This window comes from Psittacula echo, assembly GCF_963264785.1.
Source record: "Psittacula echo genome assembly, chromosome: 6".
Classification (NCBI taxonomy): Eukaryota; Metazoa; Chordata; class Aves; order Psittaciformes; family Psittacidae; genus Psittacula; species Psittacula echo.
In genome coordinates, this window is record NC_137743.1 from 8201623 (window position 1) to 8228003 (window position 26381).

Sequence of the window (26381 nt, forward strand, 5' to 3'; positions counted from 1 at the left end):
GCCTAGATCTTTCTGAATGACAGCACAGCACTCCTGGGTATCAGCCACTCCACCTAGTTTTATATCATCAGCAGACTTGCTGAGGAGGCTCTTTATCCCTTCCTCCAAGTCACTGATGAACGAGTGAAACAGTACTGGGCCCAGCGTTGACTCTCAGAGGACACTGCTAGTTACAGGTCTCCAACTAGACTGTGTGCGGCTGATGGCAACTCTCTGAGACCTTCCATTCAGCCAGTTCTCTATCCACCTCTGTCCACTCGTCCAGCCCACACTTCCTGAGCTTGCCTACGACAATGTCATGGGAAGACAGCGTCAAAAGCCTTGCTGAAGTCCAGGTAGATGTTCTTAATGTTGTAGTTCTGCTCCTATTTCTTAGAAGTTTATCTGCGGAAGTGCTTGTACTTATCAAACATGGGCAAACAGGAGTTAATAATTGAGTAACTCTTTCTTCTTATTCATTAACTTAGAGTTTTGGTTTTATACTTTGGAAAGTATCCCCTGCTTTGGTCTCTTCAAGCTACAGGCGTCTCGCTCGTGCCAAGTTTTGCAGTAGTGCTCATTTGAATGGGAAATAGTCACTCCCAGGTTGTGCAAAGCCTGGCGTTACTCAAAGTCAGTTTCTCTCCAGACTGCCAGTGGTCAGAGCAAAGGTATGTGTTAGAAATTAAACAGTAGCCAGGTGCTGTGATCAGGCTTCTGAAGTGGGGAACACCTGAGGTTTGCCTTCATCTGTTGCTTAATGTGAAGGTGCTGTGTACAAAGGGCTGTTCTGAAGCACCCTGGTCTTGTTCTGAAGCACCCTGGTCTTGTTCTGTTCCTGCCCCGTCCCAGAGTGCTTTTGGAGGGCAGTGCTCTTGTGTGGGGCTGGAAAGTTTTGCACGATGGCATAGACTGTGGAAAGGAGGCATTTGGGACCATTCCCAGCCGCAGGGAAGGGCTGAGGTAATGTACTGCCTTGAGGGTGTTTGATAGGCAGAGAATCTGGCAAATTATCAGTGTGGTGGGAAACAGCTCTTACTTTGAGGCAGTGGGAGAGCAAGGCTGTACAATGTTATAAATAGATTTTAGCACCTGATCTCCAGTTTCTTCCATAGTTACAAGCACAATAAACCGGGTCAAACATGAAACACATTGACAAGTGTGTTTGCAAAGGACTGAAAAAAACAAAGGGAGCCACAGGCAGTTTGGGTTTTGCTTTAATAGCCTTGTGTATCCACATTCCCATGCACAGGACTGATGGTTTGCTCAGCTGCTGCATACAGAACCAGTTGTAACCTAGCAGGGTGTAAGTAACTGGGGAACTCCATATGTCACAGTTCCACGGCCACAAAAAGTCGACCTGGGAAGGAAAAAACACTTGAATCGAGATTTATTTATCTGTTTTCCCCCAAAGACAAATGCAAGGCTGTCAGCTGTCACCTTGAGGGCTGTTAGTTCAATCCATAATCCCACTTCGGCCTTCCTAAGAGGCTGCTGTACAGAACAGTAGCATCTGCATATTAACAGGAACAAGGTGAATTTCCTTCTTTTGAGGATCAGCTGTAAAACTTGAGTTGTAATACATGAATAAAATGAATCTCAATATATAGAACTCTAGATAAAATGTTAAGTCTTGTTAAAATGCTTTTTTTTAGGTGTGGTGCTTTACTGGATTGCCCCAATCAAAACTTTAGAGCTTGTTTTTAGGAGGTCACACCGAAAGGGATTTAATCAGCTTCTCTAAATAATCCAAGCCAATGCCAAATGATAAGGATGTTTTTTCCCTATCATCTTACCAATATTTTTTTCTGTTGCAGAATATATCATTTAAACCTTGGCGTAAACCCAGTGGATATCACTTCCCAGTTAGTTTATGCATCTGTTTTTACTCTCCTTTCCAGGCTTTTCTTTTATTGAGAAACACATTTCCTTCATCTGCTCTATACCGATCAAGTTTTCTAAGTTTTTTTTGGTGTTTTCCAGACTTCAGTCTGTGCACCTTGTTCCTGAAGTGTACTCTCCAAACTTGAAAAAGACCCTGGTTCTGGTTCCAGTTTGACCCCTGTTATTTAAATAAGAATAATTCTTCCTTGGATCTTCTATACAGAACAAGGCAATGCACCTGGGAATGAGACTTGCTTTATCTTGGGTTGTAATTGTCTGGCTTTAGCAAAACAGTATACATTTGGAATAATGCACTGCTGTATTCCTTGTCAGACACTTTCCCCCTGTACTTGAGGTTTGTACAGGTTTGTTCTTGAACATTTAATTTTTCCATCAAAAGTGCAGTATCTTGTCCTTGTGGTTACTGAAATTCAGATTCTTCATAGCAAACTGTGTCCAATTTAAGACTGGTTTTCCATCATATCTCACAGAGTTTTTGCACTCCTTGCGCATTCCTTCTGAGCTGTAAAGGGACATACTTACCTATGTCCATCTCCATGAGTTATGTTGACTGTTTCTGCTCCCAGTCTTGCCCACAGAAGGGTAAATAGGGTTTTGTCCCAGAGAAATTCAATTTCTGTAGTTTTTTTTGGGTTAATTTCAACGTCAAGGTATTTTGCATAAACTTGGTCTTCAGAGAATTCTCCACTGCAAATACAATGAAGACAGCAATGCTAAGTTTACCAGTGTAGAGACTACTGAACTAAGTCATTCTCCACAAGGTTTGTTACAACAGAAATCTGCACTTTTGCTGTTGTTTGTGACAGTGCAGGCCCAGAACTCTGGTGTTATGCTCTGAACAGGGAGAGGATGAAAACAATGTATGTGCATGAGGAAAGAAACCACTGGGAAATAGCAAAAGGGTGAGGCAGGGGGTGCCTCCAGCACCCTTGTGGTCTGAGTTTTGAACATATCATGGCAGGGGGAGCTTCAGGTAAGGTTTTTGGGAAGGACTTTAGGGAAGAGCTGGACACTTCTGTGGTCTGCACGTACACAGAGGATGGTAAGAGAATGCATGGAAGCACTTGTTTTGGAAGACAGTGGGAGCTGCTGCTTTGGTAGTCAGTGGGAGATGATAAGAGCTGTGAATGAAGTTTGCTGGCCAGCTTATCTAGATGTGCCATTTATATAGTCTCCTTTATGTATCTCCTAGGGAGAAAGGAGGTACCCACTTTGCAAATTTGGTAAGTTTGGGGGTGGCATGAGATCATTCAGCAAGTTGGCAGCACAGCAAAGCCTTGTCAGCACAAGGAATGAGTATGCTGATGTGTATGTTGCCATGCTAGTGTGGGAGCGGTTGTGCTAAAGTGCACGGGAAACAGGTGAGCGCCATATGAATTACATGCATTCCACAGGTGAACATTTGTGTCTTTCTAAGAGCAACTCAGAGAAACACAGAACTCATGAAAGGAAGTGATTTCCATTTCCTTTTTGCAACCATCCATGGATCTTACCTAAATCATCACTCTTTTCATAATCTGATGTTAAGCAGAATGTTTGCAACACAGGATAAGTTTTTGCGCTGCTTAAATGTGTGGAAAATGAGTAGATTAATGTTAGCAGCATTAAATGCTATAGGGAAATATTAATTTCTCTTACCTGGCAATTTCGTATTTTTTTGTGTTCCCCTCTGCATCATGGAAAACTAGTTTTATGTCCCCTCTTGTTTTCTTTGCACCAGACAGCTGGATAAGTACCTTTTGTCTCCAAGCTGCATAAAAAAAAGCAAAACAAGCTAGGTTCTCATTGATATGAGATACTAAAAATACTAGTTTACTGGAAAGTTCTTTTTTTCCTAACTGAAATTAATTTGTGTTGGCAAATGAAAGACTCAGCATGAATATTAGTAACTAATGTAGTGGGTTTTGTCAGAGATGTTGGCAGTTGTTTATAGAAGCACCATGGGAGCATGGCTGTTTATTACGTCAAGGCAATCACTTTTCAAACACACCAACAACTGTAACAAACCTTCTGCACTTACCAGCAAAAGGTGGGTCTGCTCCTGTGTTTAAAAAATACTTTTGGTTTACCCTCTCCAGTTTGGCTGGGAACCTGTCAGCGTAGTGCCCCATCATTGGGCACCCCTCTTTTGGACATGGGAAACAGTCTCCCTAGGGAAAATAAGAGCATCAGTTAATGAGTATTTTTTCATCCTAGTTCTGTCAAAATGAAGGCTGACAATGATGTTCTGGTCTTACAAAGCTGTGGCAGTGCTGTGTGTTGACATATCTTACCACCAAAATGATGGACTTGTTGCAGATAACAGCTCCTGCACCCTGCTATACGCCAGGGTGTAGAATGAGCAGGTTTGATACCCATGTCCATGATGGTCTGAAACTCCCCAGTTCAAATATTTTTCAGCTAGAGTCTAGGACAATATATAAGCCAATTTTACCCTTCTATTGGAAAGCAACTTGCCTGCATTCACATTGCAACACCATATGGAGAGGAAGAAAAGGAGCATCATCCACAAATGCATTTATTTACATACTCTAATAAGTGTAAATTGGAGAACAGTCAAGGATTTTGGAAGCTCCAAATGTCTCTTCTTCCAGCCAGGAATTAGTAGGATAGCTATGTCTACCTACATGCTCTTTGCATAAAGGTTTAGGGTGAGAATTGCACAGGGTTTAAGTTTTTCCCCCTATCTTGGTTATATCATCTGTGCCTCAGGATTAGTTTCCCAGAGTGGAATAGCTGATGGAGCTGCTGTGCCTCACTATGCTCTTTCTCCTACCAAACCACCCCATGAGAAGCGCAGTCACCAGCATCCAAGTCTTCTGCACACATAGTGGGTCCTATTGTGGGTGTAGAGACCTGGATCATTTTCTTTACAGAAATTCCACACCCATTCCTGATCTGATATACTTACCGAATCAAAGGAATCATATCTTTTACAGGGATATCCAAGGAATCCGGTGGGATAGAGGATACTTTTGAAATAATACTCATGGCTGCGGGAGTGATGGCACCCTCTTAAGACTGTAGCATCTGTGGGAACGAAGTTTATGAACATCAGTGAAATAATCTGTTACTCTGTACAAGGATTGCACTTGTCTCACCATGGAAACAGCTGAGGCATGGAACAGAACAGCAGCGTGGTCTTGACAAGTTACTGTTTTGCCTGTGGTTTATCCAGAGAACTATGTGCCAATTACCCCAAGATTTCAAGTGGGAAACATTGATCTGCTATGGCACCAGAGTCCCTTTTAAGACAATGGCATTAATTAGTTTTAAGGAGCAAGGAGACTCCACCAGCTTTCTGCTGACCTCTCCAAAGCCTGTGAAGAGAGGTCTCAGGTGGAGAGGTGAAGCATGTACAGTCACTGGAAACACTGAGTGCTTTTTCCTAATTTATGATGTAGAAGGGTCAGACGCTCTTTGCAGCATCTGTGAGAAATTAAAGATGGTGGTGTCATGCTGCTGCTTTTGCTCATGGCTCCAGCCTACCTCAGCCTGGAAAACCTCCTTCTGGGCCTATGGGTTTGTTGGACTCGGTTGTTCCCTGTTCCCTGCCTTTTTGTGTTCTGCAGGTTCAATTTCAAATTAGAGGAGCAAAGCTTAGGCCTGTATTAAACTTCCTTTCCTACACTGTTCCCTGGGGATTACTGTTCTGATCCAGCCTTCATTGTTTCTTATTTCCCTCTAGATCTTACAATTAAATAAGCAAAACCCAATTTTTTTTTGATGTTTTCTCCCAAACTGACAGTTACTTTGACAGTTAATATTTCAGAATGGAATGAAGACAAAGAACTATGCATGTTGGGAATGTATGTTTACCTGCAATGATAGCTTCAAATTCACTTTGTTTCATGTCTGGAAGTAAATCAGTGCATCCACGCATCACAGTTCCTCCATTGGGGTAAAAGTCCAGGTGACCAGTGGTGTTATATATTCCAAGCCCTGAGATACACATGTGATGAGGTCAGTGTCTCAGTGACATGGTGCCCATCCCTGCAGGTATTTACTTGCACATGAGCACTTACCTACAGCAGGAAAGTGAGCAGCATTACTGTGAATGATATCAACAAAGTTTGCATCTGAAGGATCCAGCCTCACCTCAGGAGGAGTGCCTTCAAAACAGGGCCCAGCAGGGTCTAAACCTAAAAGAAACCCCCCCATTTATTGGTTGAGGGAGGGAAGGAGGTGTTGCACGTGTTAATGTCTTTTGCCAACTTACAACATCCGTTGTTCAGTACTGCACAAGGCATGCTGAATGACAATAATGTGCATGTTGAATGATAATAATGTGAATGTTAAGCTAAACTGAAGAGAAAATGTGCAATAACATGGTTTTGTGAACCTTTCTATAAACTTATTCCACCAGAAGTAAAATATTTGCCAATAGACTATATAATGTCATCATATTATAACGAAGTAGTCATTTTATTACCTTTGAGCTTATTACTGGCCTGTAAAGCTTTACAGATAAGAAAAGCTAAGGATTCTTGACATGTTGCTTTGTCTTTGCGTAGGGTTTGATGTAACATTACCATCATTCACTGGATTAAATACAAACTATGTCTTTAGCTCCACTAAAGTCTTCCACTACAGTTTTTAACTTAATTAGAGAAGGAAAATGTAATAATTACCCTTGTTTCTAGAAAGCACAAAGTTTGCCTCCTCTCATGAGAGGTGCCTCCAGCACTTCCAATCATTTAATTCCAGTTTACAGGCCAGTGTGTTGCGAGTTTCTTTCCTTTAGACACACGCAATGTTAGCTCTGCACATTGGAGAACAGCCTACCTGTTATCCGTCTGATGCCTGGAGTCCTTCTTCCTGCCTCTCCTGCAGTGTGTGCTCCCAGGCTGTGGCCAATTAAATGGATATCATAAGGGGAGCATCTGGAGACTTTCTGATCATTGAGGTGGTGGTGGGAGACAAGAACACAGGCTTTAAATAGCAAGCAAAGAGGGTGTCTTACATTATGGGCCTTCAGGAACATCTAGACTGACTTCCTGCATAGCAAACTGGTCTGAGTTTTTTTTAAGTGAGTTCCTTGACTTAATTATTGTTTAAATTACACTAATACTTGATAGAAAATGATCCAATCTAGAATTTAAAATGCCTAGTGATGATGGACTCACTGTTGTAGTGTTGATGTGCGGTTACCATATACAATTATTCTTGGTGACAAAATATGAACCTTCTTTCTCATTTGGATCAAGCCCTAATTTAATTTTTGTCAAAATAATTTCATTTTTTCTTTAGTTACTCAACTATGGAGCCTTTTTTAATTGCATGTCTGTTCTCAATGTGCATACGTAGAATAACACTCAATAGTATTTTGGCTGACAAGCTTAGGTGGGGTGACATTTATTCTCCTCTTTGCCACATGTCAGCTGTACAAGACCTGCACTATTAAGATCTCAAACATGCATTGAAGGTGGAAATGGAGATTAATCAACTTGTAGGCTGCATGCAGGGGATGTGTTTGTAATGACCAAACCCAACTAGGGCTGGTTGCTAATTCCTTAATGGTTTTACACCAAGTTCTCTTTTGTAATGCAGATGTATGCAGGATGTATCCAAATAAAAGCAGATCTGTAGTACTGGCCTGTCTACCTTTAGTGGTAGACTTTAGGTTCTTCTGAATATGATTTACTGCAGTACTTCTGTTTACAGTGCAGCTTAACCTTTCCTAAAGTCAAACTGCAGAAGTTTATAAACTGGGGAAAAAGAAGTCTAAGGAACATCCATGCATTTCTCTAAAGGAAGAAAAAGAGGCCTAGACTGCAAAAGGTGCAGTAATAGAGATATTAAATGAAAAACTGAACTCATCTTCAAGTGACCTGAGATTTGTACACAAAGAAGAAAGATACAGAAGCAAACGTGTGAGGCTACATGAGTCTCCTATGTAGAAACAATCAGTTGTACCCTAGCAGATTCTGGAGAAGTGTTCTTTTGTATTCAGGTGCTTGCAAAGTCAGCACTTTGCCGTGTGGGCTCTGAACTACTTCTTGCAGAACTTCAAGATGAACACCTCCTAACCAAGATCAAGTCCATAGCCAGGCAGCGTTCTGATTTTCAGCATGTCTAAGTACTCCTGAGTCTTTCTGAAGTCAGCAAGAAATGCCAATACTCTTAAACTTCACATCTGAGCAGTTCTGTGCTGTATGTGTAGATGTGAACACTTGCTTTCAGGAACATGAAGTTCACAACTAGAAGGCAACTGGACAGTTTATCCTGCCTGTAGACAGCAAATATGGCATTATCAAGTGAGTCAGCTCCTGCTCATTTCAGTTGTGCGGAGACACTAAATTACTTCTAGCACACGTATCTAACGCTGGCAAAACTCTTACAAGCACTGAACTCACATGCCTTGCCTCCTTTCCACGGAATGCTTTCTTGCTGCATGATCATATGGAAATGTTGCCACCTACCGGCTTTTAATTAATTGGCACGTCTTTTCAACCACATCAGCTTAATGCGTGTCTTTTGTGGCAGCACAACCCCTCTATATCCACTTAAGAGTTGTAGTGGTCAAGTTGTGCTTTTTACCTTTAAAATTTTGATGATATAGGCAATCTCAGCCCCAATCACACGGAGGTTGTTCACCGCACTGATGTAGGTGCCTTTTGCACCTTCTTGCCAGTCGACAGCAATGCAGTTGATATTTTCCACTTCCAGTAACAGCTGATGTGGAAACATATAAAGCAAAGTATTTAAGGAGACAAAATAACAGAGATGCAACTGAAATTGGAATGAGTGTTAAAAGTTAATATAGTAATGCAATTTCTCAATCTTTACTAAGCAGGAGTCTTCACTATTGCCTGTGCCATGCTGAAACATGCATCTTCTTGTAAAACAGAATATAACAAGCCATTCATCCAAAAAGCATCAATTATGAATGACCATAATAAAAATATTTTAATCTATAAGCCATTTGTATACCTGTTTGAAGTAATCTGGAAAAGCCACACAACAGCACGGTAGCCTCTATGCACAGTATGTGACTTTCTTTGAGAGATGTTGTTAGGTTAACTGAATAGCACAGAAAGTAGACTTATTTACCAAGTACCTTTAAAACTGAGAAAGTCAAAGTCATGTCAGACTGGAAAGGTTTGGAGTAGAGTAGAAAGTTTCTGTTTCAGCAAAGAAAGCTAATGCGTTGGTCACTTCAATACTAGTCAGTCTTGCAGAGATCAGTGATTCTTCTAGGAGAAGAATTATGTATTGAAGTCTACAGTTGTAGATTTCTGTGACTAAAGCTCATTTAAGGTTTGAGAAAGGGGAAGAAGTGGAAACAAAAAATAATCCATGATAAATAGCTGAAGGTGAATGACAAGGAAAACAGAAGGTTGAAGAGATTGTGCGTTGATGCCTGGACCTCCTTTCCTGTAGGCACTCTAAGTTTGTGCTATACAGAGGCAGATAGAACTGCTGTTTCTTTTCAACTGAAAAAATTAGAAATTTAATACTGTAGATTAAAAGTATTCATAGATCTATGAAAGAAAGTGATGTTGCAGGTCTATGACTAGTATTCAGTAGAGGCCTTTTTCTAGCTTCTCATATTTTCGTGCCTGTGTGGAAGAAGGACAAACTAGAGTAGGTTTTGCTTATCTATCAGAGCCAAGGCTGCCACTGACACAGTATACTCTGCTGGTTTTGTGGTAGCTTCACATTTCATATTTGACATCTCTTTCTTTCATTGCACTCTGTAATCAGAGAAAAAGGGTTTTGTTATTGTTTTGTTGGGTTTAGGTTTTTTAAGAACTGAATAGTGGTCAACCAGAATAGTATTTGTAGACTGAAACTTGAGATTTACAATTCAGGAAGGCCTTTTGACTGAAGGATAGTCTAATTTCTCCTAATGGGAGATGCAGTGAGTCAGTGTGTCTAATCTGATATTCTGACACCAGTGCACAGGCTGGTGACATCTGTGTTCGGTTTATTGCTTTGGTGCAGTCTGTAGGGTTTGGGGATGGAAACTCTCTAGAGAAACCTCATGTCAGAGATGCCCAAGAAGCCTCCACTGTGCTGCATCTTCCAGAGTGAGAACATATTTTGGTGTTTGTGAAATTTGCTTCTTGATTGGTATCTGCCACAACCTAACGAACTGCAAGCTGGAAAGTGAACATTAATGCTTAAAGGATACTGACAGTTTGTAGTTACAACCGCTGATGGAAATCAGAAGCTACTCTCATACCAAGCACATTTCTACGACCCAGCCTTCTCTTCCAGTGCTGCCAAATCCATGAATGATGAAGGTGGTGTTCCTACTTGAGGAAAAATGTGAGTTTTGGATCGTTGAGGAGTTTATTGCTGAGATGAGCTGGTTTTGGAAAAAAAAAAGAGAAAAAAGTTTAATCTATTCGTACTTTCAAACAGTTTGAAAAAAACAATTAGGTCATCGCCCCTGTAGGACTCAAGGGACTACTTTGAATGGACCAAGTCTGATTTTTGCAACTCTGGAACCCCTGTACCTCTCCTTTCTGAAGAAGTTGTGCCCATGTGGTTTCTGCTGCTCCTGTCTATTCCACTTAATGCAGGAAGAACCCCCTTATGTGGAATGTGAAGTAACCTAAAGGGGCCACAATGTCACATGCTGCCTGTTGGCTCTAGTTGGAAGAGTTCTTTCTGGGAAAAGCCCACCAGTTCCACATCTCCTGGTTCAGCTTGCTCTTTTACTGACCTGAGCTGTGGCTTCAGTGTGCTGCTCTGCATCTAAACAACAGCTTGTGTTGTTCTGTATAAGTGATGTTTCTATGGTGGTTTTGTCATTCTACTCCAGAAAGGCAGGAACTGTCAGCAATAGGGGTGAAGCTGACCTTCACACATTGCTACAAGCTGCTTAATTATAAATATTCCCTTTTCTCTGAGAATGACATCTGTCTGTACTGTTTTCAGACAAAGACAGGGTCTGTGGTGTGAGCTCAGGGAGTTTGGGTGTAGAAGGGCTGTGCCCTAGATCACAGATACATTTTAGTGGCTGGGAAGTAGTGTAAGTTGGCTTATTTTATCAACAACGGAAGTGCTGAGTAACCTGCTGCTGAATGTATCTTGTGTGCTCACATGCCCCTGCTCTGCAGGGTGTGAAAGTTTATTGCAGGTATAACTTCTCACCCTTAGAGAGCCTTAGTTGGACTTCCATTGTGGTAGCCAGGATTGCTGTAAGCCATGATGTCTGCAATGGCAGTGATGGCATCATAGGTCATGCCAGAGGAATCCTAAACATCCCTGTACAGCTCAGGGGACACTAAGATTGGGAGCCTGGAAGGGATTTAGTAGCTTCATAAACATTTGCTGAAGTGGTCCCACCTCCTGATCTTATAGGTTCGTCTGTATTGCTCTGCTCAGTATTTCAGGGCATAAGTAGTTCTGTCTTACTTTCAGTAAGTTCAGTTCAGAACTGAGTAGTTCTGTCTTACTTTCAAAGCGCAGAGAGGCAGGTAAGAATGTAAAATCACTCTCATCTCACTGTGGGTTTGGAACCTGCTAAAATCAGTCTTCAGAGTTTTAGTTTTAAAGCTCAAATAATTTCACAGTTCAGCTTCCCTGTAAGACAGCACTATTTGCCCTCCTACCTGAATACACAGAAGGCTGTTTATTGGAATGAGTCTTCAGCTTTCCTCAGAGACCTAAGTGCATGGAAAAGGCAGTCTGCCATAACCCATATCCTTCTGCAGGAAAATGCCAGGAAAGCTGTTGTGTCTTATAGTTCATTCACAACATTTTTGTTGTACTTTATCCCAAAGTACATTTAGCACCGTACCTTCAACTACCTTCTTATTCTGACTGGCTTGCCTATGATGACTGACGTAGACTTTTTAAATAATAAACAAACATTGTAGGTTTAATCAGTTCTTGATGTTAATAATGTCACCTGTGAGTTATTTCCTGTTTCTCTGGTGTACAGGGAGAAGGTGATGTTCATATCTTCTGGATTGTCAGGCAAACCTGTCAGAAGTCTCCCTGGTATCCCAGACCAGGGTGGATCATCTGTGAAACAGCCAAGCCTGGGGTAGCAAACCTCTTTACCTAGAGTAGAACAAACAACTGGTTTACATGTTGGACTTTCTTGTGCTCGATCATCTATTTGAGACTACAAAAGTCTGAAGAACCGAAAGATTTCATTTTATGATGAATTTTGAAACTGAGATTCATTCTTGTTTCCTTTATGGATATTGCCTGAAGCAGGTACACACAGGGAGCTAAATAATTTGAAGATAATCCAGTTGCTGTTTTGATACGATTTTCTAGGCTTGTAAAGGATTAATCTAGTTTCTTTAGAAAAGTCTTGTAAGAAGTGCTTGTTAGGATTACTCCAGCATGCTGTCTACTCCACAGCGTTGTGTCTCTGCTCATAGCATTGAAGGATATTTATGCAGTGACCTCGTACTGTTAATAAAATGGTAATTTCTTTCAATATAGTAGCTTTTCCTAGATCAAATGGATCTCTTGTTCACTTATGACCAACTTTTATGTTTCATCATTGTCTGTTGTGCTAAACACCGTGTTGCTGAAAGGTTCTTTGCATACAGCAGTCACGTAAAGACAGCTTGTACACTGCTCTAATAGAAGTAAGACACGTGATTCTGAATTTCTCTCTGGATTTTCAGCACAGTGGTATCTCTCAACAATAAAATTTAAACAGAGCAGAGCCTTTTATCATTAGTTCTATGTACAGGAATAGACATTGCCACACAATTACCCACACAAATCATACTACAACACCAGTGTTAAACACCAGTCATCATTCCCTATATATTATTTCATCGGAATTCACCTTCTAGTGGTGGTTTTCATAGATATTATGTCTCACCTGCTATGGTGCCAAGGAGATAAAATGCAATAATCCGCATTCCAGCCACCTAAAGTAAATTAAAGATACAGGTTAAGCATTTTATTTAGAGTTATTTGTCCTCTTTGAAAGCATTTGTTACAAAGGGAAGCTTAAAAACCTGCACCTGAAGAGGAATAGTTTCATACACTGGTTGGTACACAATGGGGACCTGTCAGCTGGAAGGAAGCTTTGCAGGAAGAGACCTGAGGGTCATGGTGAACACCAACTGACCATAAGCCAGCAACATGCGCTTGCAGCAAAGATATCCAGTAGCATCCTGAGCTGCATTAGGAGGAGTGTTGCCAACAGGATGAGAGAGGTTATCCTTCCCTTCCACTCAGTTTTGCTTTTCACTGCATTTCTTGTACAGCCAATACTGTATATAGATTGCTGAGGGAGTGAATCAGATTATGAGGTCCTGAGTTTTGCCTGCTGTGAGGAGACAGGTGGGAGATATACTAGAATACCTGTAGCATGGTAAAGTCTTCATGCTTGACAGCTTGGGCCCCTCACTGCAAGAAAGACATCGAGGTGCTAGAGTGTGTCGAAAAAGAGCAAAGAACTTGGTGAAGGGTCTGGAGCACAAGTCTGAGAAGACGTGGCTCAAGGAACTGGGCTTGTTTAATCTGAAGAAAAGGAAGCTCAGGGGAGACCTTATCACTGTACAACTACCTGAAAGGAGGATGGAACAAAGTGGGGCGCAGTCTCTTCTCCAAGTAACAAGCAATAGGACAAGAGGAAATGGCCTCAAATTGCACCAGGGGAGGTGTAGATTGGAAACATATCTTCACCAAAATTTTGTCAAGCACTGGAGTGGGCTGCCCAGGGAAGTGGCGGAGTCACCATCCCTGGAGGTATTTAAAAGACATGTAGATGTGACACTTAGGCATATGGTTTAGTGGTGGATTTGGTAGTGTTAGGCTGATGGTTGGACTTGTTATTTTTCAACTTAAATGATTCTATGTTTCTCTCTTTAGGCTGTTCATGCTGCTTTTTACCTGGCACTCTTAGTATTTTTGCACCATTGTATCCCTTACTATATTCATATTCCTTTTCTCTACACTTTCCCTCTACACTTGGCTTTCCCATGGCAGGGGTTCCATTTATTTCACCATTCTGCTCCCTCCCATTTGCCTCATTCACTCTTCTAAATTTCCTCTTCTTCTAGGTGTTGTCTGTACCACTTGCCTTCTATTTTCAACATACTGCTTTTCTTTCAGGGCAAAAAGTTTGAGCTGTCGCCCCTGGTCACTGAGATAGCTCATTAGAAGTAATTAAGGAAAAAAATGGTAAATTTTAGTAGGTATAATCTTGTTATGTGGGAAATTGTCTACAAGAGCTATTCTTGGAGGTTTGCCAATGTGAGAAAGTTAGAAAATGAGCTTTTTAAAGGCCATTGACACTGCCAAATGCTCTCAGAAACAAACAAGAAACAATTGGGAATTTCACAGAACGTGTCCTTGGAGTATGTCTGTCACATGTCAGACAGGAGGCACGTATGATTTCCCTATGTGAGTTTTTTGGTGGAAGCTGGATTACTTGGCTATAGTTATGTTGCTCCCTAAACAAGCCAAATGGAACAGGTCAGAGTGCAGAGAGTGTGTCTCATCACTCTCTAATAAACTCTGAAGTCCCTTTGTGGTAATAGCTTGTTTATATGGTAGGGCAGAGGAGCAAGGCTGAATATCTAAGCATTGAGCTGGAGTTTCAGAATGCATAGCTGAGAGGAATCATGAAATTTCGCTGGAAATACAATTCTATGCCCAACCTTAACATATCCGTTGATGTAGGTAACAGAAAAGAAAACTAGATGCTTGAGGAGAGTGGGAAGCAGAGAGGAAGTCTGGTGGTGATTAAGAGTAGAAGGGAAGGGGATCAGGAGTTATCCTAAGCAGCTGGTAACACAGAAGAACAGAGTTCCTAAGTGTCAGCCAAAAGGATCACCTCCGGTCAGCTGCAGTATCTGTCAAGAAGTACCCATTATCATGACGAGAACCTGACGAGAGTGCAGGAAAATCACAGAAGATGTGGCTCGTCAAATAAATTGGAGAGCTCAGTGGGATTTGTTTATGTTTAATGGAGAGCTCTCATGCTCAGGAGATGTATAGTCCATGTCAGGAACGCTATGGCAGGAATGATAGTATAATTTCTTTTCAGACCCAAAATCTGTAAGGCCGCTAATGAGTAATGACTGTAGAAAACGTGGGAGGTTGTTGTCAAATAAAAGTGATCAGTAATTTCCTGTCACAGATTCTTCCTTTGAAGGCAGAAAGTAGAAATGATCATGTAGCGAGGTAAGTAATGGAAGATGCAGATTTGTTATTTTTTATTTCTTTATTGTTTTTGTGGAATGTTGATTCATTCTCTTATTAAGAGAGATGTAGTTTGGGTAGCAGATGATTTTTTTTAGTGGGTAGGTTTTCTGTATTGAGAGATGTTAAATGACAAAAAGATTGCAAGGAGGTTAAGAAATTATGTCTTTCTAAAAACAGTTGAGGCAGCAATCCATTTGATGGGGGAAAACTCTGTCACTGGGCATTTAAAAGGCTTAGTGCTGAACAAGAGGAACTGGAATGACTTGTTTGTGAAAATGATCTCAGCCTAACCACTATTGCTGGCAAGAAGGCTGCTGAACACTTAGCCCAATTGTTATACTCAGCTAAATTCAATTGTTATACACAGTGGACAGAGGACATGCACTTCTGTAGCAAGATCAGCACTAAATATTTCTAAATAAAAAGAAAAAGAAGAGAAAAGAAAGAAAAAGCAAATATTCATAGGATGACATTGCAACATACAAGACCTACACCGGAGCAGTAGTTCTCCTTACAACAGGCCACCAGGCCATCTTCTGGACACTGTTGGCTCAACCCGTGAGTCATGGGCCACTAGTGGATGGTTTGTGAGATATGAGAAAGTCTGCATAATGACTGTCAGCAGTGTGCTTTTAAGTCCCAAACATGTACCCACACACCTTCCTCAGGACATGCACACAAACACGCACACACAGACTGTTACTGAGAAGCAAGCCCAAATCTCAGCTTTTTTAGTTATCAGCATTTTTAACCTAATAATCTTACTCCAGGAAATAGGTATTTTTTTCATCTAGACCAAGATACGTTGTTTATCTGGTTGCTAAGAGTTTTACTTACCATTCTCTTATGACTCTTCTTCTCTGGTGAGGAGTAACAGGCTGAGGCAGAATAATGAAACCCTCTACAGGATACTCAGTCACGAAAGAAAAATTGTAACAAACTGTTAAGTTACATAATTGAATTCAGTTACATGACATGAGAAACTAACGTGACACTCTTATAAGATCAACACTCAAGTCTTCTGATACTTTGATTTTAATAAGATCTGCTTTGCTATTTAATATTTTATTTAAGAAATTGAAGTTATATATAAGCATTATTACAACAGTTAAGTAGATAAGAAGTTAAATGCATGGATTAAATAGATTAAAAATGGAATAATTACTGCATTTCAGACTATAATAGCAAAGAATTAGAAGGCAACTCCTGGATTTACAAATACAGTTCTTGCCATTGCATCATATAATGATCAAGCTGTGGTCATGTGTTTTTTTCAGCTGTGTTTTTTGACCCTGTTATTCACTGCTCATGACGTATCATCACTGATCAGGGTTTTATAGGAATCAGTTTCTTTCATTACACTGCATGCCAGCTTTCAACACTGGTATTGCTGGACATGAGCTCATACTGAAAAAAATAGACATCTAGACTGAGGGATTAATAAATAAAAAATACAGGTTATGAATGTTGGATTATGTTTTATAGTTTGGGAAAGTAAATGCTGTCATACTGCCTATCATACAGAATGGAGATGAGCATCTGAGGAAGCAATGACTGAAAAGGCCTTTGAAATCTTGCTAATGTATTACTAGTGACTTTTGAAGTGCCAAGGAACTTGTTAGTCTTTGTTTCCATGCAGTTGGGAGAATAGTATTTTTAGTATCTATATTGTATTCAATGTATAGATGGAGAAGATATTATTTGAAGAGTACAGAGGTTTCATTGGTTAAGAGGGATATTGAGAAAATGGAGGTTGAGAGGAAGTCTTGTTGGATCCTCATGAGAATAGAAAAAAGGGAATGCAGAGCAAGAAGTGAAGAGAGAATTTTTAAGACTAGGAGTATGAAGGCTCAAAGTGTAAATGGTTGTTCCCCAAAGATGTAACTTGAGACCAGAAGAAGAGCAGTGGTGCTTAAAAAAGCAATAGTGGCAGAACAAGGACTAGCCATGAAAAAATGAAGTTCGGTATGTTGCCCTGAAATAGGCCATCGAGCTGAAGTCATAGGGGAAAAACAACATAGCTAGTTTTAAGATGAAGTTTTGTCACTTTTAATGTGACAGTGAGAAGTGGAATGGACAAGGGTCGATGGTGCTTTCCACTTCTTCATCCTGTATTTCAAAGAGGCCAGATGGGAAAGTAAAGGGTCACCTCAGCAGCCTATGCTGATATGGGGATCTGCCTTTGTTAATATCATTATGTTCAAAGAAAGCAGCAGTAAAGCAGGAACAGCTCCTTATGCAGTAACATTCCCAGTGCTAGCACATTTTCACATGTCAACAAAACCAATTGTGGCACCTTCTGTCCCTTCAGTCATATGTGGTCTTTCCAATATTCAGGTTGGCTTTTCCCCCCTCAGTACAGTAGTTTAAATATCTCTACCTTCTTTCAAAATATTCACCGTTTATGTTTTTTTTCCCCATCCTTTCTTGCCTTACAACTCCAACCATACTTCCTACATTTCCTGCACTGGCACTGTCCTTAAACAGAGAATATTTTGATCAGTTCTGTCTTTCCAATGTGTTATTTTAGCCTTTCGTATTTTTCAGTAGTTTGGCACAGCGCTCATTTAACAGTGTAAAGGCAACACAAAGGAGAACCCATCTGGAGTTTAGCATATAAGCCTTGGGTATAGAAATTACAGGTTAAATTTCCTGTTTTCAGCAAATTCTTGCATGGCTTTGAGCCTGAGGCATTTAGAAAACACTTGCAAGTTGCACATCCAAGTATTGTAACATAACCCAGAATGGTAAAAGAAACTAAGCAAAAGAAATCACATTGCTGTCTCTAGGCCTCATAAAGGGGATCATATATGTACTTACCTATATGCAAATACCTGAAAGTACACTATAATTTTGTTTTATTTGAATGTGATTTTGTTGTTCAGTCCATTCTCTACTAGTATACAAAGAATATAATCTTTCCTAGGCACAGTCCCTGTTCAGTATCTCAGACAGACCGTTTGCCCAGACTATCAAATACTGAAATCTGGTGAGCACAGTACTGGACAAATTTAACAGTAGATATGTCACTTTTGTAGTGGAGCAAAGATGTTCAGAACCTTTAGTAGATTTCCTTCCTCCACACCACCCAATATGCAGTAATAACCAAGGCAGGGCTCACATACATCGTCTGGTCTGGGTAATAGAGTTTTCTGAGTGTCTACTGACCTCTTAAACTGAATCTGAGACAGTAGACTAAGGCATTAACATGAAATAATGACCCGTAATAGTGATCCAATTTTTTTTCCTGAGGTGTTTAATGTGGAAAGTACTCCAATAAAAGGTTAGTAAGTATGCAAAGTTGTACATGTATTTGTTCATCACTGGAGGCTGCAGGAAGGTTTGGGCTTTTAAGGTTCAGTTGCTTAGAAATGGTGAACAATTTCAAGAAATTGTGGCATAATAGTGAAGAAAAGCTGTTAAACAACAACTCCTTGGCTTCCCACTTCAGGACTTCGTGCAGTGTCTGCTCTGATTTCTGAAATAATAGGGTTCTCACCACTGGTAGTCATACACTTAAGCTAACAGAGACAATTATGATCATTTAATCTGACTACAAGCATCATAAAAACCTCAACAAACATGATTCAGTTTTGGGAAGTGGCCGTACCAGTTCTGAGCCAACAAGGGAGCCTTCAGCTGACTTGTAGCCATCATCTGGTCACTTGTCTGTCTTCCAGGAGGATCCTCGCTGTTTCTCTTCATGATTAGGCTACTTTCTAATTTTGTCAGCTCTGAGACAAACACTATTTGCCATTTGCAAATTCTGAAGGGCAGAATAACCCTTTCTGTTGACTAATTCAGTTTTTTCTGTATGTGGTAGCCTAGCAAACAGCGTTTGCCATATTCTTCCAGATAAGAGCTCTGTAATTCTTCCCCACTTCTACTTTCCCTTTAGATTTGCGGTGCTCCCAATAATGCTTAATTATGTATCCTAATCTATCCTCCTTTTAATTTCAGCTGTTATTTGTGTTCTTAGGCATTTTCACTTAGAAAAAAAGTCCAGATTCCATATGCAAATACCATCATTTAATCTTCCTTTAAAAACAAAAGTTGTTTCAGTCCTACATTACTTTAGCCCCACTGAATCCACCCTGTTTTCTTAGCTGCATTACGTTATCACAGCCCAGAAGTCTTCATCTCCTACTGGAATTTCCTGGAACTGAAAAGTTTTAAGCCTTGTAGCTCCTGCCAGTCTCCTCAGGATCACTGTGAGTGCTGCTGTTTGCTTATTGCCTGTTGATTCAAACCATAGCGTTCAGCCTGTCTTTTCTTAAACAGGAGTCCCTACAGTCCTTCAGCCCCAGCCAGCAGTTAGTAAGGACACTCCCCCCAGATCCCAACCAAGTTTTCAGCTACTTACCACTCTGAATGCAGGAGGGGTTCCTGATTTGCAAGCTCCGTTCAGCGAGCTCCCTGTCAAATCCTGGTTGCTACTGGCTCTTTTCACTTGGAATTGGTCCCACAATGGTGGGTGCGGACCTGCCCACACAGCATCTAATTATAGGCTTCCTGTGGGTGAGTACCTTTGTGAGAATGATACCCTTAATGCTGGATATAACAGATGTTGCCTTTTCTTGTCTCTCATAGCATCTAATAGATGAAAATTTTCACCTCTTAAAAGTTTTGCTATGGATTTGAAGAGAAGCAAGACCATTTTAGACCTCAGAGTGGGGTGTTGTATGTAATGTTCATAACAGCCAATGTGAAATGTCCACCTTAGCTGGTTATTGTAAGGTCCTGTTACAGGCAATGGGCTGAGCCTCCTTTGCAGCTTAATTTTGCTGCCCTGTGTCACCTGCTAGAAGTCACCAGCTATCTGTTTGTTATCTGTCTGGCATACATGCCCTGTGAAGCAAACTCTGGTACATTTTCATGCAGTCAAACTTGTTCATATTTCTTACAGCTTCTTTTAGAAAAAGGGGGGGAGTAAAAAAGAATTGTGTTACAACTTAGGGACAATAAGCTGATATTTGTATCTGAGCATTTGTTAGGTTTTTCTAGTGAAGTTACTCAAGCTCTGTCTACCCATTACCATTTTGACTAATCTATGGCCTCTTAGGCCAAGTGGGATTCACAGATTAGGTTTCTCTACCCAAACTCTCTTTCAGCTTAATTGCCCCTTGTCCTGTTACTACATGTCCTTGTAAAAGTCCCTCTTCAGATTTCTTGAAGGCCCCCTTAAGGTATTGAAATGCCTTCTCTTCTCCAGGGTGAACAAACCCATTCATGTAATTCAGATTCTTCTTTGTAATGGCTTCTTGACCTGTTCGTTGTGTAAGTCCCAGGTTGTCTTCTGTGCTTTGGAGTCTGTGGGTCAAAACTATGCCACAACCCAAAAATTTCAGTTCCTGGGCAAGACCTCAAGTCACACTGCTATCTACAGGACTGGTTCTGCCATAATCACATGTTCAGGCAACTGTATGAGAGTGACTACCACCCTTACACAAGGAGTGATTCAGGTGCCTTAGGGCAGGAAGTAACTTGTGTTGAGTCTGCGGCTCATATAAGAAGCCAATTTGTGGTCTTGAGATACATGCATTGCCTGAGAGAAGATATAATTTCAGAAATAACACCAGAACTATGTTTTTCCATATGCTGAGCTGTACATAATGCACTCAGCCTCCTAGCCATTGTAAAAACCAAGTCAAGAGTGTCTCTCATTGTAGCATGTGACACATACATGAATGTTCGGATCTGGGTCTGGTTCTTGTTGGTAAAGTGGTGCAAGCCAGTGCCATATAGAAATCATTAGAAACAAGTCTCAGAGGAATCTGGAGCAAGCAGTGGCTGGTCATGACTGGATATCATGTTTAATTACTGCTTACACTGAAGACACATGTAATTTTAGATAAGACAAAACAGATCTAGCTAATAAGAAATTATCCGCAGTTTAGTCTACGTTCATTGACTGGAAGATGGAAATTTGGCAGCAGTTATGGAACCTGTATCTCCTCAGAACGATGTAGCTCATTAGATAAGTCTGGGCAGGAATGAGGCTGGGGAGCCACAGAAAAGGGATAAGGAATGTCATGGGCCGCATTTGTCAAAATACTGGCACGTAAGTTAAATGGAAAGCAGCCAGTGAAACCAATGCCTCTATTAATGATGAATCTCCTTCAGCAATTGCGAACATCTTTGTGTGAAAATCAGACCGCTTTGACATGTTTTCTTTTAGGGGACCTGAATTGCTGGATATGCTCAAATATTTTGCTGTACTTTCCACAGAGTTAGTTCTTTGTGTGTGTGTTGAAACAGGGCCACAGAGCACACCCGCAGCAATGCAGTTACAAATTGAAGCAGAAGCACATGCTTGCAAGAATACCTCTGGGGACCATGGCTCACAAAATAGCTGAAAATTGCATTTGGCAAGAATGTAAGCTTACTAACTTCTGTAGTTTTTGATCTGCTTTGTACTTAATAAGTGGCAACCTGGTTGATACAGGGGGACCATATACATTTTCAACAGTTTCACTGTTGGTGTCTTTCAGAGAGAGTATGCAGTGGTAAACATTAATGTAGGCCAGTATGACAAGTTATAATTAATAGTAAAACAGAATTTCTAGCCCATGTTGTAGGGTTTTGAGGTCTAGCTTTAGGAATGGCCAGTTTTTCTGGGTCTGGTTTTATGTCTGAAGAGAAACAGTGGGTTTTGGTGGACAGCAAGAAAAGGCTGGCTTTTGCAGTTGCCTCTGAGAATATTCAAGTGAACACATCCAGGTGGTTTTATGAGTGACAGCTTGAGAATTATCAAGGACATAAATGCATTCTGATGATAGTGGCCTTCACGTAGGTAGGAAAGAGAGGATCAAAACACTCACTGAGAATCATGTCCTCTAGAGGAATCTCAGCAAATGTGTTTCAAGTGCAGCAATACATAACTTACCAAGGGTTTCATAGAAAGATGAGTGAATAAAATTGTAAAAGCAACACTCTTCTCTCTCATTTCAATTTTAGATTGAAGATGGTTAATGAATCTGTTAGCTTGGATGGAGGTCATTTGGATGTAGCTTCGTGTATTCCATCCCCTAGAGAATTAACAATACGTATAGACAAAGACCACTCACCATCTTGGAGAATCTTACCTTTAGTCTCTGAGTGGCAGGGCCATGAATAACAGACTTCCTTGATATTTCTATTGTTTAACTCCAATGTGCTCATTCTGGTCAGTCGAACAAATCTTATATTGAATAGAGACAAAACCAAATTGCCTTAGTGTATCCTTTCCAGTGTTGCACAACAGCAATAAAAGGAATATTTTGGAAATAAATATTTATAATCCTCCATAATAGATTCTGCTTGCTAATTAAATCAGCCAAAGCAAGCAAAGATAATGTCAAGTTCTGGTTTTGTGAGCTGGAGACTTATGGAGCATAGTATTTAAAGGAAATAACATTAGGGGAGAATTTTAGAGCAGATGATGAAAGTAACTGAAGACAGAGAGGAGTCAGTAGGTACAGTGGGCTTACTTTACAAATAATAGGCAGAATTAAAGGAGGAGACTGAAGTCTATTATTCTGAATGCTTGCTCTCCTATTAATGCTAGAATATTAAAGTTATTTGAAAGAAGCAAGTGAAATAAAAGGGAATAACTGTAGATTTGCCTTGGAGATTGAATGGCAAATGCAAATCTTCCTGCGTGCTCAGATCAATATAAGAATAGCTCTCGCCATCTTGGATACAGACCAGTGGCTCTGAACAAAGCTAGCCATCTAGGAGTCTGGACAACACCTACATTCAGTCCCAAGCTTTCCTAGCACCAAAAAAAGGAAAACTTGTGGGATGAAAAGGAGATTGATACCAGTGCCAGCCTGTATTTTCATATGTTGCTTTTGCTTCCGGTATTGAAAAACACTTGCCCCATCCAACCTTGTGGTAGCTGGGAGGAGAGGTATGTTTTTCTGCAGAACAGCAATGTAGGCGTGCTCTGCTTGTGCAAGGGTTGGTGATGATGCATGTTCCTTCCGGAAGTTTTTAGATCCTTGATAGTTAAAGATAAGGAACAGATTCTTGGCTCTGTTTTATCTTGGAAATATGCCATAAATATAAAATTGGGCATGTTATCCACATCTGCTTCCTAATTATTGGAAACAGAATAAGTTCAAGCAGTTTGGAGAGTACTTGAAATTATGAAGTCCCTGATAGTGTGATACTACAAAAGAAGAGAGCCATGAGTTTTATAGAGAGCTTATATAGACAGATTAGCTGACAGGTCAATGGGTAATTGTTTGCCCTCCCAGTGAACTCCAACCCCAGTCAGCTTTGGTTTGGGAAGAATAACTCAACTAATTGCTGGGAATGCACAAAGAGTTTAATTTCTGCTCCTGTCCCACAAGCTGCCAGACGTAACTGGTAGAGCCAGAATACTCTGACTACATTAAAGTGCCAGTAAAATTACTTTCCAAAGATACCTTCTGTATAACATACACACATTTGAGAACTGGAGTGTCTCAGGAAAAATAAGTAATTTTCACTGAATGAAGAGAGTGTGGTAAATAGAGGTAAATAATTTCACTATGAAAATATCCAGGAGGATATGAAAGAGAAAGGAGCAAGGTGATGTCCCTGCAAGAGTGCTAACTGGGAAAATAAATAGACTTGCCTGGCTGAAAAAGATTAAAACCAGATCTCAGATCTACCCAAAGTGCCTTCAGGATGTGTGTTCTTGGGCATTGAACTGCTGTTATCATTCACTCACTTCTGGTAAGCCAAAGATAAAGACTCTAACCTAAATTAAATGTAAAGGGAGAAGTCAGAAAAGCTTATAAAAATGCAACTATGAAGAAAAGAATTAGGGTTTTTTTTTTGGGAAAAGTATTTTTTGGGAAGGGAGACAGAAGCCTGAAAAGAGAAACAAAACCTGATTAAAAAATCATGTGGGAACATACAGAATACAGATTATCTAGATAAGGAAAAAAAAGCCTGATGTGTTTTTATCTCAGGATACATTTATTATGGGGTTTTCCATGGAGTTTCTATAATGAAAGAAGCTGGCAAGTGGCTGGCCTATAAAATGATATAACCAACAAGATAGTCTTAAAGGCAGAATGAAGGTGCTGGGAGAGCTTTTTGTATAAGAGCCTTGTCAAGCTTCCTCTCTAACAAAGACGAAAGAGCAAAAGGATTTTGGAGGTTTATTCCTGCAAAACTGTGGTTCCTTTACAAGGATTTTATCGCTATGTTGTAGGATATTAGAGTAGCATGAACAAATCTGAGAAGTCACAGAAACAAATGGATATGATCACGAAAGGGAAGAAAGAGAACTGCATAATCTGAAAATGGAGGTCTTCACCTATAAGTTCTATTTAATTAATTTTCTTTATTGTGCTTCTGGTTCTGGGCTGACAAATATTTATGAGGAACATTTTGATAGGCTGTGGCTTCTGGAAAGAAGGGAGTCTGCTGTGTCCTGCAGTATAGTATTTTAAGGAGTAATGCATTCAAACTTAAACAGGGAAGTTCAGGTTAGAAGGAAGAAGCTCTTTATCGTGAGGATGGCGAGGCACTGGAACAGGCTGCCCAAAGAAGTGGTAAATGCTCCATCCCTGGCAGTGTTCAAGGGCAGGTTGGACAGAGTCTTGGGCAACATGGTCTAGTGTGAGGTGTCCCTGCCAATGGCAGGGGGTTGGAACTGGATGATCTTAAGGTCCTTCCATACCCAAACCATCCTATGATTCCTGTTAATGGAGAAGTGTGACAAAAATGGTCCTTGTTTTCTCAATAGCAGATCTGAGCAATGTGCTGTCACTGACTCCGTGCTTGAGCAGGGGGTTGGACCAGATGACGTCTGGTGGTCCCTTCCAACCTCAACCATTCGTGATTCTGTGATGTGACTGGAGCAGAGAGTTAGCATGTTGAATTACTTATTATTGCTGCTCCCTTCTTCTAGAAAAGGTTTAAGAGGTTTGTTTGTATGTGTGTTTGTTTTACCTTACGCCATTGCCAAAAGAGTGTCATGAGAGAGAAAAGAGACTGAGGCTGAATGCTTTATAATGGCTTTGTCAGTAATGTACCTTTGGCATAATTTTTGTGGTGAACAAATGCTTAAGGAGTATTGTTGCAGAATATTTAAATAACATAGAAGACTGAATGCAAATCATGATATGTTCTTAAAAACCCTAGACAAATGAAGCACATTTGATTAAAAAAAGCACTACCTTTCAACATGACAGCCAAGCATATCGAATGGTGCATCTCATTGACATTTTAAAGATGCAATTTAAATTGTTCTTAAAAGCTGGCTTACCTTGTTGTGAAATTATGAAAGAATTACTGTTCCAGTCTTTGTCAAAGGCAGATTGTCTTGTGAAATACCAAACCCTTGCATTTTTTGGACTGGCTCCATTAATACAAAGTGATAGTATCCTAAGGTTTCATACAAGTAACAATTTCAATTTTTAAGTACACAAAGAAACAGGAGGAAGTCTATTTTCTACCAGCAACACATAGCTGCTGTCAGTATTTTTTTCCACCTTTAGCTCATAAAAGTAAATCTCTCTTGCTCTGTCCACAGATGCACTTGCAAAGGAGTGCAGTGTTGATATTTGCTAAACCAAGGATTGAAAATGAACTCAAGAAATGGTATAAGACAGGACACCTTAAGGGGAAGAAATTAATGCAATATTTTATTTTTAGCTGAGCTGACTGGGTGAGAAAATGTATATTTTTAAGTGGTCTAATCAGCTAGACCACATTTATAGCAGAAGTCATCAGCCCATATGAGCTGTCATGTTTAGTCAGAATGCTGTTCAAGTCAATAACTTAAAATTGAACAAAATTAGAGCTTGTATTTTTGAAAGTAGCAACATGATTTATTATTCATAAAAACATGTAATTAATTGTTAGAATTGCGAAAGTGGCACAGCCAAGTATGGAGGCAGAAGCAGATGGGCTGTATAGAAGTCTTGAGTTCAACAGGAAATGGCTTCCTTCTTGTGAAAAGCGATGGCCTATGCTGCAGTTTCATGCCATTAAATCCAATGCCCAATCCAGTGCCTGGCGCTGCTCCATGTTTTTCTTTGACCCTGAGGAAAATACCTTTTGCTTCAGCTCCTGACTGTAAGAAAGGAAAAATAAGTCTTTTTCCCTCCTGAGTCTCCTTTATTTGTACAACTCTGGGGCAGAGAGGATGTTAAAGATGGTGTAATTGTTAGCTACAGGCATTTCCCAACTGTGTAGAAGCACCTGGGGAGTTGTTTTGTACTTCTCCAAGGAAGCAGAGAAGAGGGGAGTCCCTACTTATGCAAGAAAGAGGTCTTCTCTAAGGATTTTCCCTAAAAGGTAGAGGAGGATGAGCTCCCTGCTCAAGGTGGCTTCTGGATCCTACTCTGTGTGGGTGAAGATGGTAAAGGTACTAA

General features: G+C 40.4%; 1 protein-coding gene across 1 annotated transcript; it reads right to left on the reverse strand.

The window, feature by feature from the left end:
- Positions 1 to 1275: 1275 nt before the first annotated feature.
- On the reverse strand, positions 1276 to 18729 carry LOC308222774 (pancreatic lipase-related protein 2-like; the record flags this gene model as incomplete). The annotated part of the gene is made up of 13 exons (XM_080621127.1): positions 1276 to 1339; positions 2407 to 2571; positions 3523 to 3634; positions 3905 to 4034; positions 4796 to 4914; positions 5704 to 5826; positions 5910 to 6026; positions 6670 to 6778; positions 8425 to 8559; positions 10073 to 10198; positions 11750 to 11904; positions 12689 to 12737; positions 18607 to 18729. The coding sequence occupies 13 exons, from the start codon at positions 18727 to 18729 to the stop codon at positions 1276 to 1278; spliced, it is 1527 nt and encodes a 508-aa protein (XP_080477253.1).
- Positions 18730 to 26381: the final 7652 nt, after the last annotated feature.